The 15119-nt window shown below is 38.1% G+C and overlaps 1 protein-coding gene across 1 annotated transcript in view; it reads left to right on the top strand.

Annotated features, from left to right (window-relative positions):
* Nucleotides 1-15119, top strand: part of FTO (FTO alpha-ketoglutarate dependent dioxygenase) — a 374026-nt gene that overhangs the window by 88837 nt on the left and 270070 nt on the right. Inside the window, exon 2 of the mRNA XM_061173250.1 lies at nt 6092-6169. Coding sequence (XP_061029233.1) covers nt 6092-6169 — 78 coding nt within the window. The remainder of the gene's footprint in view (nt 1-6091; nt 6170-15119) is intronic.

Here is a 15119-nt window from a genome sequence, read left to right as displayed (position 1 = left end):
TTACAGTCTTGTCTTCCTTTCCATGCCTTGTAGTTTTTGATTAGTTTGATCTTTTCAGTCTTACTTTTAAGCTGTTTAGAAAGGAATAGAGCAGTAGTCCAGGGCTAATTTTATACCACTATTGAGGCAAAATCCTCCTGAGAATTCTTCCTGATTTGTGGATTATGAGTTTTTTTTTACTCTAACTGGATTTTTGGTCTACTACAGCATAGGCTCCCATTATTAAGAACTGAACAAGAAATGCTAAAAAAAAAATTCTTGAAAACATTGTAGAGCTACCAAAGCAACCAGGACTTGAGAGTCCAAAAGTAGTGGTTATAAGCATTGGTTTTAAATTTAAAAAATAGAATTGATTTTAATTAAAATTACTTAAAATGTTTACATTTACATGTGTTTTTTTAAAGTGAAAGATTGAACACTTCTTGAAAGATCAGATTTCTCTTGTTTCAGGGTTGTGTGGTGGAGTGTAGTGGAAATGACCTTTATACTTAGGGAATGAGATTATGAGTTGTGACCAGTAGTGTAATTTTTTGCCAGTCACTTTGTATCTCTGGATGGGGCTTTGTTTCTTCATCTGTTCTAAAATTTCACAATAATTTTTATTTTTATCACCAGTGTAGTTAATCGAGGCATTTTATATATATAAAGTTTTATGGAGAGTTTTTATACAGTTCTGCTGTAGTTCACCCAGGGAAATTAATGTCTGAATTTCTTATGTATATGGCATAAAGTATAATTTGATGGGTTACACATAGGATTGCTTATAAATAATTCACAACTAATAAATAAAACTGTCCTTTTCAGACATGGGTAAATAACAGTAGCAAGTGGTTGCCAAAGTGTATTGAGGGTTTTTTAATGTGCTTGGCAATGTTCTTAGATCTCTACATGTACTACTTCATTTATACGTCACAGGGAGATACACCAGTCCCAAATCATATATGTACGCTGTTAGTACTGGTGTTAGAACTAACAGTTAGGCTTCTTAGATGCTCATGCTTTGTTATAGACCGCTTCCTCCATTTGAATGCCATTTGCTTAATATCTGCATAGTTTATAGTTTATAAAATGCACTAATATATATGATTAATTTTATTTCATCTTCACAACACCCTGTGAAACAGGGTTTTACAGATGAGTAAAGTGAGGTTTGGAGAGGTTGATTCAGGTGTGGTACCACATCTAGGAAGTGATAGAGTCGGGATACAAATTCTACTCTTCCCTCCAAATTCTGTTTATTTTTACCGTGCCATATTTTCAGTGAGTAAAAGAAAGCGAGTGCTCTTTGTTGAGATACTTTTTTTTTCTTTTTAAAAGCAAATATGGAATATGGGTATATGAAATATTTATTTATACTTCTTTTGGCTTAGCTACTTCTCACTCATCTTTCTGGTATTAGTTTTGATGTGTCTTCCTTGGGGAGATTTTCCTTACTTACGCTCTGCCCAAGGACTAGGTCAGTTTTCCTACTTACTATTTGAAACCCTCAGAAGATCAGGTGCTTATTTTTATATTGAACATTCATAAGCCTTTATTTGTGATTGTATTTTGAAGACTCAGACAAAATTAATTTTTTACTGAACCTGACAAAATATGATTCATAGTTTAAAAATTCTGTGGAAAATGAAAAATGGATAAAGAATAAGGGCTGTTAGCATAATCTGACGAGGCTGAAGAGACAGCAGTGGGATGGAAAATACACTTCATCTGTGAAAGATACACCTTCACATTATGAATCATGATCCAGTTAATCTTTTTAGGTAATAACTAAGATTCGCAAACTATATACCTATTTGACAAGATATGGAAGCTCAGATACAACTTAACTTTTCACAGTGAGTCAGTAGCTTATTAGGGTTAAAGCTTCTGACATCCAACCTTTATGGTTTTGAGTTGCAATGTGTTTTACTTAAGGCCTTGTGTCTGTGTACCCTTTCCTTGCAGGAGCTACGGAGGTGGTTGTAGCCCTCAGGGAGGGGTCTTCAGTGCTCCTCCTGCAGGTGGGAGAGCCGAGGCTTTGCACTCCCTCTGGCTTTCTGTGTGGCATGTGTGAACAGCTTGATGTATTTGACACCAGGGTGACAGCAAAGAAGCTGTGAGCAGAGCAGTGTGCTGTAGGGCCCAGCTGTGTGGATTTATCTGCATCTCAGGCGGAGGAGCAGCAGTTAGCCAGATCTGACAGTCAAACATGAGCCCCTTCTGCCTCCACTCCAGAGTGCATTTGAATGTCGTGTGTGTTTACTGACTGCTTGACATTTGACACAAAGAAATTGTCAGAGCTGTTTCTCTTCCCCCTCTTCACTCTTTACTGTGCTAGTCTACAAGTCTACCCCCGAAATACTTTATCATGCATCACAAAAGTATGCACTTTCTAGTGTAAAGCCCAAAATCATGTCATGTCATCTTCATCTTTGTATTGAATTCCACGTGAAGAATTAATAGGTAATATACTTGAGTTGATAATTGGTAATATGTTGAATAGGCGATATGTTTACAGAGTTCAAAAATCGAAACAATACAAAAAGAAATACTTTGTATAGTCTTACTCCATCCCTGGCCCCTTCTAGTTGTTTCCCACCTCTGCCCCTGAGAGAAAACCACTTGAGTAGTTTGTCGCATGTCCTTTATGTTTCTTTATGCAAATACAAGCAGATATTCTTTCCCTTGCCTTTCTTTTCCCCATGTGTCCTGGAGAGCTCCTTGTTTCACTAAAGGGAGCCTCCTCATTCTTGTTTACTGTTGCTTTGTATTTCATTGTGTGGATGTACCAGCATTTATTTAACCATCCTCTGTGGATGGACACTGGCACTGTTTCTAATCTTTTTTTTTTTTAGTTGGGATATAATTCACACACCATAAAATTCAACCTTTTAAGTATACAACTAAGTGGTTTTTAATATGTTTCCAAGCTTCTGGTCTACAAATAGTGGTCCAGTGAGTAAACTTGTACATACATTCTTCAGAACATGGTACAAGAAATTAAAATCCTTAGAAGTAGGATTTTGGGATCAAAGGGAATGCATTTGAATTTCGATAGGAGTTGTCAGTTGCCCTGCATGGGAATTGTACCCTTGTGCACTCCTGAGTATGAGAGGGCTTGTTTCTCTATAGTTATGCTCAAAGTGACTATGCCTTTTTATAAAGCAATCTTAATTTTTAGGAAATGTGTGATGTTCATGAACTACCAGTTTAATCTAATAATCATTCCTGATTGACTTCACCAAGGCAAATATGACCAAAGGTTCTTTTTAAGTTGATAAATAGTGCTATTTATAATTGATCTCATTAGTTAATCAGTAGAATTACAGGTTGTGAATGTTGATGTACAGAGCAGATTTCATCTGTGTGGCCTTAAGTTGAGTGATTTCCTGACCCCATTCTCTCCTGTCATAGAGATATAACAATGCTCACAGTATTAAAATTAAAATTCCCAGTGGAAAAAGACCACTTATATTCTGCTTGCTCTACGGTAGGAACATTCTTGTAGAATTTTATCCTTTCGGATACCTGCACCCCAGTGTTCATAGCAGCACTATTTACAATAACAAGACATGGAAGCAACTTAAGTGTCCATCAACAGATGAATGGATAAAGAAAATGTGGTGTATATATATATATGTGTATATATATATGTATGTGTATATATATATATATACACACACACACAATGGATTATTACTTAGCTATAAGAAAAGAATGAAATAATGCCATTTGCAGCAACACGGATGGACCTAGTAATTGTCATACTAAGTGAAGTCAGACAGAGAAAGACAAACATCATATGATATCACTTAGATGTGGAATCTTAAAAAAATGATATAAATGAACTTATTTACAAGTAGAAATAGACTCACAGTCATAGAAAACAAACTTATGGGTTACCAAAGGGGAAAGGGAGGAGGAGGGATAAATTTGGAATTTGAGATTAACAGATACAGACTACTATATATATAAAAAAGAATTTTATCCTCTTGATACAGCCTTCCAGGTTATAATGTTTTCTGTCTGTCTGATGCACTGGACCTCAACTGAGCTGAGAAGTGGTTGTTTTTATAATAATTTTACTGAAGTATTTATTATAAGTGGAATTTCAGCCTCCAGTGGTGCTTGTTCATCTTTGGGACAGGTCTCTTGCTGTTTAATCTGGTCAAGGTGGAATATGTAATTCCTAATAGAAATCTGTACCTTTGTGTTCCCTCTTATATGCAGATTAGCTTTATGGACTCTCCTGAAGAGATTTTAAGGTGGTATTTGTAAGGTGGAGCCATCTCAAGGTCTGAGATACCATGTACATTTTAATTGTTCAAGCCTTTAACATTTTTTTAAACATTAAAACTTTTTTGGGGGCATGTAAGTGTTCTGTCTATAGAAAGGACTGGTAAAAGATTCATAGGAAAATGCAGGCTTTCCTGAGCCTGAAGTGAAAATTGAGGTATAGGTTTTGTTTAAGTTCATGATGGAGTGCATAAATGTGCAAGTATAGGCATGAAAACATCATTAGTTCTTTCTGTGTCCCAAATAATGGCTAATGTGGAAAACAGATAAACCTCTTAACCAATGATTTATATAAACCAATGGTTTGTGTTAGTATTATAGGTCCTTGTAAAGGAAAACTCTTCATAGCTTAACTGGTAAGCCAGTCTTATCATTACAAATGAGAAAGTACCTTTTAGACAAAGCAGAAAGCTTTAATTATATAAACAGACTAGAATTTTGCATAAGAGTAAAGTTTACTCTTTTGCCTGTCTTAGGTCAACTGGTTGCTATTTTTCTATTCCCTTTTTTCTTTATTCACTTTGGATAATTATACAAAAGATCCAGAAAGGACTTGAGTTCTGCCTGAAGGGGTATTTGCTCTGGACTACTCTGTGATGGGTTGGTGTGAGAAGGCTGCCCAGAGATGCGAGAGGATGGTTCTCAGGGCCACCATGTCTGGTTGAGCAGGTTGTTCACTGCATAAAGACAGTGCCCATTGGGACAGGTTGGGGCTAAAATCCAGTTTGTGTTCTCCAAATCATGCTGTAGGGAGTAGGGGGGCATCAACCCAGAGTAAGGCACACCATTTTCTAATTCTTATAAAAGTGCCTTAGTGGCTGACAACAGCCTGAATAACGCATTGCAGTTTTATTTGTTTCTGCCTTTTCTGTTTTTTTTCTTTCAGAAAATTTCTATAGTATATAGATGATTTCTATGTGTATGTGTGTCTGTGTACACATATATATATGCTATTTATATGCCACGTACACACACACACATATCACATATGCTTGAATATAAGGTTAGATATTCTTTGAAAAAATCCCTTATAAGGAGGGTGTCATCTTGTATGTATTTGGTTCCTTATAAAGTACTTTATAATGCGGGGTCCTCTCTTAGTTACCTTGTTTGAACAGCACGGGTACTATTTGGAAGACATAGTAGCTTGAAATGGCCTCAGACAACACTAGTTGTGGGTGCTTGAAAAGATTTCTTTATCAAATTGGAAAAGAAAAGAAGCAAAGATATTCAAGATACATTTAGTAATTATTCTAGGGATGAAAGGTCACTTTTAAAAAGTAGTGTGTAAGTGGATATGATCTCAAATAAATGTATACAGGATGAATAAATTCTCCAAATACCCTGACGTTATGTAAATGGATACTTGTGGCTTGGTTGGAGAGTTTCAGTGATAGTAAGGATTCGAAAACTGCTGTGTCTCAAGCAGATTATACAGACAGGAAGATTTGTTCTGGAAAACTGATTGGATAACTCAATTTGAGTTTGATTGGATAACTCAAAAGGTGACTCTAGTGATGAAGAAAAAGACCCTGATGTTAAAGATACACGTCAAGAGTGAAGCAAATTGCTTCCTGAAATGTGAGAGTGAATAAAATGATTAAGTCTAAGTTAATATGATGTATAATTTAAATGCATGTAATTAAATTAATACATTTTATAATTGACTTTTGACTAATTTCTCTCTTGAAAAGTTTCTACATTCAAGTTGGCTAAATTTTGGAGGGTAGTCTCTTATGGGAAAAAATAAGGGATTGTCTTATGTTTTGGGTCAGTTTATATTCAGTCACCTGTAATCATTATTATTTTTAAACAGAAACTGAGGCTTCTTGAAGAGCTTGAAGACACTTGGCTTCCTTATCTGACCCCCAAAGATGATGAATTCTATCAGCAGGTAAGGTCTTTTAATATTTGTCAATCGGCACTGATTTTTTCCTGCTCTACCTTATTTTACCTATGAAGCCACTGTGGTCTAGAGAGGTTAAATGAGAGGTGAAGTGGTCTGAGTTGGTCATCCAGTGTCTCCTCACCCCCAGAATATATAAATTCCTGCACAATCTGCTTTCTGCTCTGGACTTAGTGCTTTAGCACAGTCAACTGTCTCTTCTTCCCCAAGCATTCTGAGTTCTTCCTCACTCCTTGCCTCCTCTCCTTCTGTTTCTTCTGCATAGAGTATTCTTTTGCCCCTTATCCTGTTGCCAGATGACTAATTTTTCGAGACTTCACGTAAACATCGCCTCCTTTGTGAAAGTTTCTTTACTTACCTTACCTCCTAACAGAATTGATTGCACTCTCCGCTGTGCTCCTTGTACCTTATAAATAACTTGATTGTACCTATCACATTGTATTGCGGTTGTGCGATTCTGTGTCTCTCCCCCTGAATTAGTCAGCACTCTTTCAATTACAAGTGACAAAATCACAAACAAATTCATTGTGACAAAAAGGGGAATTTATTGACTTACTTAACTTAGATGTCAAGGAGTACGTGGCCGAATCCAGTTTCTCGAAAGATGTCATCTGATCACTGTTTTTCTGTTTCTTGGCTTGGCTTTTTTCTGTGTGGCTTCATGCTAGATAAGCTCTCCCCTGATAGTACAGGAGGACTCTGACAGCCCAGGGGGTATGTGGTCTTAAGCACATAGGATCTTAGAAGAAGGTTGTGATTTCTTTTTTCCTGGTCTGTCTGATTCCCCCAGTAATGGTCTCGTTGGCCTGGTTAGAGGCATGCGCCTATCCCTGAATCGGTCATTGTGTTCAGGGGAGTGAGATGCTCCTGTTTGCCTGGCCTAGTTTCTGCACCCGCTCGTGGCGTAGGGTTGGAGTATGACCATTCCCACTCACATTGCATGGAGTGTGAGTCAGAGATGGATGGTTTTCCCAAAGGAAAATTGGAGCCCTGTTCCAAAGAAGGAAAGAAAGGCATGCTGAGCAGTAAAAATAGTACCTTTTCATCTCTTCTTTCCTACTAGAATGTTAGCTCTTGGGGTATAAGAATTGGGCCACATCAGCTTGGTTTCTCCAGCACCTAGCATATGCTTGTCGTGCGTATAGCTGATTCTCAGTAACCATGGAAAGAAAAGAGGAAAGAATGAGTTTACCCATCTAGGATCCCAGGTCTCCCGTGCATTCTCAGTTCCAGGACATCATCTGTCATCTCCATTGTCATTAGAACTTCACTACCTTTCACCTGGTCAGCCCTTTTATGGATTGCTCTAGTTTTCTTTGCCCCTCTTTCTTAATCCTTAAAGCTGTAGTAGACTTTTTTTTTTTTTTTAAACCAAAACATAAATCCAAGCATGTCAGCCTTCTGCTTCAAATCCCACAATGGCTGTCTGTTGCCCGGCTCCTGCATTTCCAGCCTCGTCTTCCCCATTTTTTTACCTTTTTACCCACACTGGGTTTTGGCAGTAGCTCAGACTAGCTGTGCAGTATTATATTTTGGGTCTTCCTGCTACATCCTTTCCATCTTCCTTCCTTCGTGAACTTCTGTGTTACCTGTTATTAGTAACAGCTCACGTGTCATCTCCTGTAGGATGCTTCCCTGACACGTCTATAGCCCAGAGGTTGTCTCTGCTCCCTCTTGTGTGCACTTGTAGTACTTCATGTGTACCTTAATTATCTCAGGTTATTGTAATGATTTCTTTATATGCTCCTTTCCCTCATTCTCTGTACTGTATATAGGGCCTGGCACCTAGTAGGTATTTAATTAGTTTGCTTGAATGGATGAATGAATTAATGTATGCATTAGCTCATTTAAAAAGCAAGACATATAATAATATCTGGTGTGATTTTAATTTTGTTTTACACACAAATACTCCTCCCCAGGGAGGTGGCCTCTAGAACAATCTGCGGGACTGATACAGAAATGTTATATTCCAGGCTGGTAGACTTTTCTCTTTCGAGCTTTTCTAGTTTTCCAAATTATCTAAATGAACATGTATTCTTTTGTAATCAGGAAAACAATAATTTTAAAAAGTATCCTTAAAACAGGTAAACCCCCCAAATGTAATCAGTTCTTAAATCCTTGCTAATATTTTCATAGATAGGCGCTTTCTGGTACGTGATAATGCACATTATTACAAAGCAACTTCTGAGCCTTTTTAGCTTTTGTATGGTGAAAGTAGTGCATGAACGATTAAACACCAAGGACAGCCCAGGTGCTGTGAGCCAGCCATACGCTGAGCCACAAAAGGAGACTCCAAGGCAAACAGAACAACTATCAAGGCTTCACTTTTTAAAAAATTTTTGAATCTTATTTATTTTTTTATACAGCAGGTTCTTAATTAGTTATCCATTTTATACATATTAATGTGTATATGTCAATCCCAATCTCCCGATTCATCCCATCACCACCACCGCCCCTCCACTTTCCCCCCTTGGTGTCCATACGTTTGTTCTCTGCATCTGTGTCTCTATTTCTGCCCTGCAAACCGGTTCATCTGTACCATTTTTCTAGGTTCCACATATATGTGTTAATATACGATATTTGTTTTTCTCTTTCTGACTTATTTCACTCTGTAGGACAGTCTCTAGATCCATCCACATCTCTACAAATGACCCAATTCCATTCCTTTTTATGGCTGAGTAGTATTCCATTGTATATATGTACCACATCTTCTTTATCCATTCGTCTGTCGATGGGCATTTAGGTTGCTTCCATGACCTGGCTATTGTAAATAGTGCTGCAATGAACATTGGGGTGCATGTGTCTTTTTGAATTATGGTTTTCTCAGGATATGCCCAGTAGTGGGATTGCTGGGTCATATGGTAATTCTATTTTTAGTTTTTTAAGGAACCTCCATACTGTTCTCCATAGTGGCTGTATGAAATTACATTCCCACCAACAGTGCAAGAGGGTTCCCTTTTCTCCACACCCTCTCCAGCATTTGCTGTTTGTAGATTTTCTGGTGATGCCCATTCTAACTGGTATGAGGTGATACCTCATTGTAGTTTTGATTTGCATTTCTCTGATAATTCGTGATGTTGAGCAGCTTTTCATGTGTGTCTTGGCCATCTGTATGTCTCCTTTGGAGAAATGTCTATTTAGGTCTTCTGCCCATTTTGGGATTGGGTTGTTTGTTTTTTTAATATTGAGCTGCATGAGCTGTTTATATATATTGGAGATTAATCCTTTGTCCATTGATTCATTTGCAAATATTTTCTCCCATTCTGAGGGTTGTTTTTTGTCGTTTGTTGTTTCCTTTGCTGTGCAAAAGCTTTTAAGTTTCATTAGGTCCCATTTGTTTATTTTTGTTTTTATTTCCATTACTCTAGGAGGTGGGTCAAAAAAGATCTTGCTGTGATTTATGCCAAAGAGTGTTCTTCCTATGTTTTCCTCTAAGAGTTTTATAGTGTCCAGTCTTACATTTAGGTCTCTAATCCATTTTGAGTTTATTTTCAAGGCTTCACTTTTATCTTGCTAGTAAGACCCACAACAAACCTGATACCAACATCTAATCACTTTAAGTTCACCTAATAATAAGGGAGTGCTTCAACCAAACCTTTGTAAAGTAAATCTGTTCTCTTAAAAGATGAAGTAAAAATACTTTTTAATGACATGAATAAATAAAAAGTTTAGACCTGACATTGGGTCCCTTAAACAGGTCCTAGCCGCAGGAATGCCAACCCAGCTGCCAGTCATAAAAACAAGACTTTTTGCAGGGTCCATATTGGGTCTGTTTATTGACCCTTACGAGGTGCCAGGGACTGTGCTGTGTTGGATGAAGGCTGTCACATTTCATCCTCACAGCAGCCTCATTCATTCATTCCACAAATATGTATTCAGCAGCTACTCTTCTTCAGGCTCAGGGTGTTTAAGGTAGATACTGTCATTCCTATTTTACAAATCTGGCAGAGCTTGAGTTCAAGCCCATATTTTTTGACTCTGAGGACCCAGGCTCTTTCTGCTATACCGTATGCTTCCCAGTATACCGTGCTCAAATTCACAGTGCCTTCAGAGAAGTTTTTTGGTTTCTTCTGATAAGGTTGTAGAGAAAACCAATGAAAGAAAACAACAACAGCAACAAACTCAAAGCAGAAGAGCAGAGAGGACCTCTGTTGGTTTACTATAGAGCACAAGGAAATGAATTACATAGAAAACAACCTCTGGATTCCAGATATAGGAGTGCTACCTCTCTTATCCTGAGACAGTGCCCCCCTCCTCAGCATTCCCCGTTTTGTGCTTTCCATCTGCCAGCTTGTCCTCACTGCTTTATATGTATTTGCTCATTCAAATCTTATCACAACCCTCTGAGGCAGGTTGTTTTTAAAACTCCATTGTAGAGATGAGGCTCAGAGGCACCGAGAGGTTTAAAACTTTGTTCAAGATTTATAAGCACGAAGCGTCAAAGGCCAGGATCGAGGCTGTCTGGGTACTGGGTCTGACTCATAAGCACTGTCCTACTGTATCTCTTGGTGCTTCTGGAATTGCTTTGATTTTATCCCGATGATCCCAAACCTCTGTGTCCATCCGTTTTCGCTCTTGTGACCTGTGGGGCTCCAATTCCAGCTGCCTGCTGGGCGGCTCTACCCAAAAGTCTTGCAGAGACATCTAACTCAACGTGATCCATATGCATTCATTACTTACTTAATTCAACAAATGTATTTAGCTCTCCCACTCTGTGCCAGGTAATGTTCTAGACATTAGAGATGAAGTTGTGAAAACCGACAAAAGATTCTTGCCTTCTTTGGGCTTATTTTTTGTGGAGTCTGGTAGGGTTGGGGGGTGGGAGGGAGAGAGGAGAGATTAAAGAAATAACTGAAAGATAAATATCGGAAGGGAAGACTGGTATGGAGATAAGTAAAGGAGGTAAGGGGGGTAGAGACTATAGGTGGGGGATTGCAACTGGGGCGGTCACAGAAGGTCTTCCTACAGTGACATTTGAATGAAGACCTTATGGAGGTGTGGGAGCAAGCCATGTAGATACTTGCAGGAAGAATGTTCTGGACAGAGGGAACAGCAAAGCCTCTAAGATATGTTTGAGGACAAGCAGCTGAGGCTAACACATCTGGAGGGAAGTGAGAGAGCTGGGGAGAGTAGAAGGAGATGAGATCGGAGAGCAGTGGCCCGACTCTACAGGAACTTGCCGTCTACAGTGAGAACACTGGCCGTGACTGAGTGAGAGGAGAAGACGTGACAGGGTTTGGAGCACAAGTGCGACAGGATATGACTTACATTTTACAGGGATCCTGCCTTCCATTCATTCCCTTCTCTACTGACATCCCTGTTGTCCAGTTGTTCAAATCGGACCCTTGCTGTCCTCAGCTTCTCTCCATGGCTTCCCTAAGCCCTAAGTGGTTTCTTCTTTTCCAGTCCCACCGACACTGTGTGAAATCAGTTCCTCATCTGTCATCTTCCACAAGCACAGTTTTAAGAGTCTCCTAGTTGGTGTTCCTTGTGCCCGCCCCAATGCCATCAGAATTGTGTTCCGATAAATATGGCAGACTTGTCACTCCTTGCTTTGTAAATTTTGTTGGGTCTGTCTTGCCTCTGAGGTCAAGTTCAAACTCCTCTGCATACCCTACAAGGCCATTGACTGTATGGCCCCAAACAACCTCCCTGGTCTAGTCTCCACCCCATTCCCTGACATAGTGTCCAGCCTCAAACTCCTGTCACACAGAGTTTCTCACTACACCTTGGCTTTGCTGTGCCTGTCATCCTTTCATGCCCTTGTACCTGTTGTCCCCTGGGTCTAGAGTACCCACATCCCCTTTTCTGTCTGGTGAGTATCTACTCATCCTTAAAGACTTTGTTTAAATACAGTCCCTTCTGTGATGATACCAGGAAGTCCCACTTGTGTAACTTTCAGAATATATTAAAAATTGGAACGCTTCTCACTACCTCTGCCATGTGCACCGTGGCCAGAGCTACCACCATCTCTTTCTCAAATGGTTGCCATGCCTAACTTCTTCTCCTGCTCCCACCTCCAGACTGTTTTAACATAGCATCAGTAGTAGTGTTCTTCTTAAAACATATATCAGCTCACTAGACTTGCTCAGAGCCCTTCAGTGGCTTCCCATCTTTGCAGAGTAAAAGCCTAGGCCCTGACAGTCACTTACAAAGCAGGGCAAGATCTGGCTCCTGACTGCTTCTCTTCCCTCATTTCCTGCTTCTCCCCACCTCCTCCTCTTCCCACTCTGGCATTCTTGCTCTTCCTGGAATAAACCAAGCACACTCTTGCCCCAAGGCCTTTGCACTTAATGTTCCCTCAGCCTGGAACTCTCTTCCCCCCAGGTATCTGCAGGGCTTGTGTGCTCATTTCTTGCCTTTCTCAGCTCAGATGTCACCTCATCAGAGGCCTTCTCTGCCCATCCTGTGTAAAATAGCGACAATCACCCCTGGCACTCCTATCTTACTTACTTGGGTTTGTTTTTCTCCATAGCACATATCACAATCTAAAATACATCAATACACAGTAATACAACAATACACAATATAAAATATAAAATAAATATATTTCATTAAACAAATAAGTAAATACTAAATAAATAAGTAAAATTCTATATATGTATAGAATGAACTATGTATACTATATACTTTTACTATATATATAAATATGAGCTCCCGGAGAGCATACAGAAGTTTTGCTTTCTCTGTATTCCCAGCACCTTGTGCTTTGCAAATAATATGTGCTCGATAAATATGTATTCAATAAATGAGAATTATCCAGACTCCCTTCCTAATAATTTATTCCCTGCTCCCATAGTAGTATATTCATACTTCTGTTGTGAGAAGTCTCAAATCTCTAACTCTTTGTCCCTATTTCTGTTTCTACTGTTAAACTATGAGATGCTATGGAACAGGACCTAACTTGTTTTTATCATTATACTTACGGCACTTATACAGTGTTTGGTACAAATGGATATTCCATAAATTTTCCATAAACAAAAAATGAACTACTGAATGAATGAGTGAACACACATTTTGTGTCACTTTGTAGCACATGACACGTGATCACGAGACTCCCTGTGAGAGCTGTAGCAAGGCCTGGGCAGTGACTTGGGAAGAGTGCCTGCTTCTTTTGGGAGGCAGCTCAGCATCTTGCAGCTGGGGGCTAGGCCAAATAAGTGTCTAGCCCATTTGTCTTGGGATGGCTGCCAAGTCATAAGCAATTTACAATGAAAATTATATAGAAAATATGATGACTGATATAGTGCGAATTTCTATAGAGTGCAAAATATAAAGTATGTTAACCAGCAAAATCTGTTAACAGCCAGATTAGAAATATACTCCCATGAAATCAGAGTATCCTAGCACTTACATGAAGTGCATTTTCTGGGTCACTGGAAGATTTTTAAATTTTATTTCACTCTCTGAAAGGTTGAGTTCCATTGGGCTTCATTTAGGTGAGCCTCCTGTAAACTGGTATCTTATTCATTTAATGCCATGTCTGGCTTCTCCATATGATGAAATTGTTTCAGAACCATCCCTTGATGTGAGAGGAGGAAGTAGAATTTTTATATAATGATTTAAACTAGGTAGAAAATAAAGCTTATTCTCCAGAGAAGCTAACATTCTGTATCTTTTAGCCATTGATAAAGGCTTGGCATGTTGGCAATTTATATCTAAAATACCATTCCAATTTACAAAACAGAAATAGACTCACAGACATAGAAAACAAACTTATGGTTACCAAAGTGGGAAGTGGGTGGGGGAGGGATAAATTAGGAGTTTGGGATTAACAGATACACACCACTATATATAAAACAGATAAACAGCAAGGACCTACTGTATAGCACAGGGAACTATATTCAATATCTTGTAATAACCTATAATGGAAAATAATCTGAAAAAGAATATATACATATATATGTATAACTGAATTCACTTTGCTGTGTACCTGAAACCAACACAACATTGTAAATCAGCTCTACTTCAATTAAAAAATATACCTTTCCAAATACTTATTAAACTATATAATTGTCATTTATGTCATAGAATCTTTTGTAGAGCTCAAGAAATATATTATGTGACCAGACAACTACTAATATAATTGCATGACTGTATACTCCCTGGAAAAACTTTAATGGGATTAAACAAAAAAAAATTCTAACATATTTGAAAATGTGCCAACAGCTGTTCCAAATTATCATGTGATATCTGATGTTCTACCTGTACCTGTCCAAAATGGAAAGTGAACTTATTTATTAAATAACTAATATTATTTAATGTTCATTTCTTTTCCAGAGTTACCTGCTGTTGTCTTTAAAGAAAAATTTAACAAACACCACGTGGCACTTTTATGTGCCAGGCACTAATCTAATAACTTTATATACCATAAAGGGCATTTAAGCTTGGGGATTTTCTCTCTTGCATTTTTTGGAGATTATGACAAAATTATCCAGTTATTGTTATTGGTGTTCCCTGTGGTAAAATCAAAATTTCCTAGAGCATTGAGCAACATTCCAAGTCACATTTAGACAGTAGCAGAAGTTATCTTGAAATTTTTTTAAAATTTAGAGTCATCAGAAAGAATCTCTTGGCACATACGAGAGATGTCGTGAAATTAAGAATTTTCTAATGTAACATCTTTTCTGATTTAAAAAGTATTCTACATTTATTTTGGAAAATTTGAAAATTATACAGATGTCTAAAGAAGAAAATTAAAATTACACCCAAGTGCATTACCCAGAGATAACCACCAGAAACTTTTGGCTGTATTTTTTTTTCCAAATCTTCTTTTCTATGAGTATTTACATATATACTTTTTTTATTTTTATGAAACTACGACCTTATTGTCTAAGTATGTTGTTACTGATTTCTTGTATAGCAGTAGTTTGTTACTTAACGTTTCTCATAAAACATATAAAAATTCTTCTAAAATGTGTTACGTTAGTATTTCATC

This window comes from Eubalaena glacialis, chromosome 18 (genome assembly GCF_028564815.1).
Source record: "Eubalaena glacialis isolate mEubGla1 chromosome 18, mEubGla1.1.hap2.+ XY, whole genome shotgun sequence".
In the NCBI taxonomy this organism is placed as follows: domain Eukaryota; kingdom Metazoa; phylum Chordata; class Mammalia; order Artiodactyla; family Balaenidae; genus Eubalaena; species Eubalaena glacialis.
This window is presented reverse-complemented; position numbering and strand designations above follow the sequence as displayed.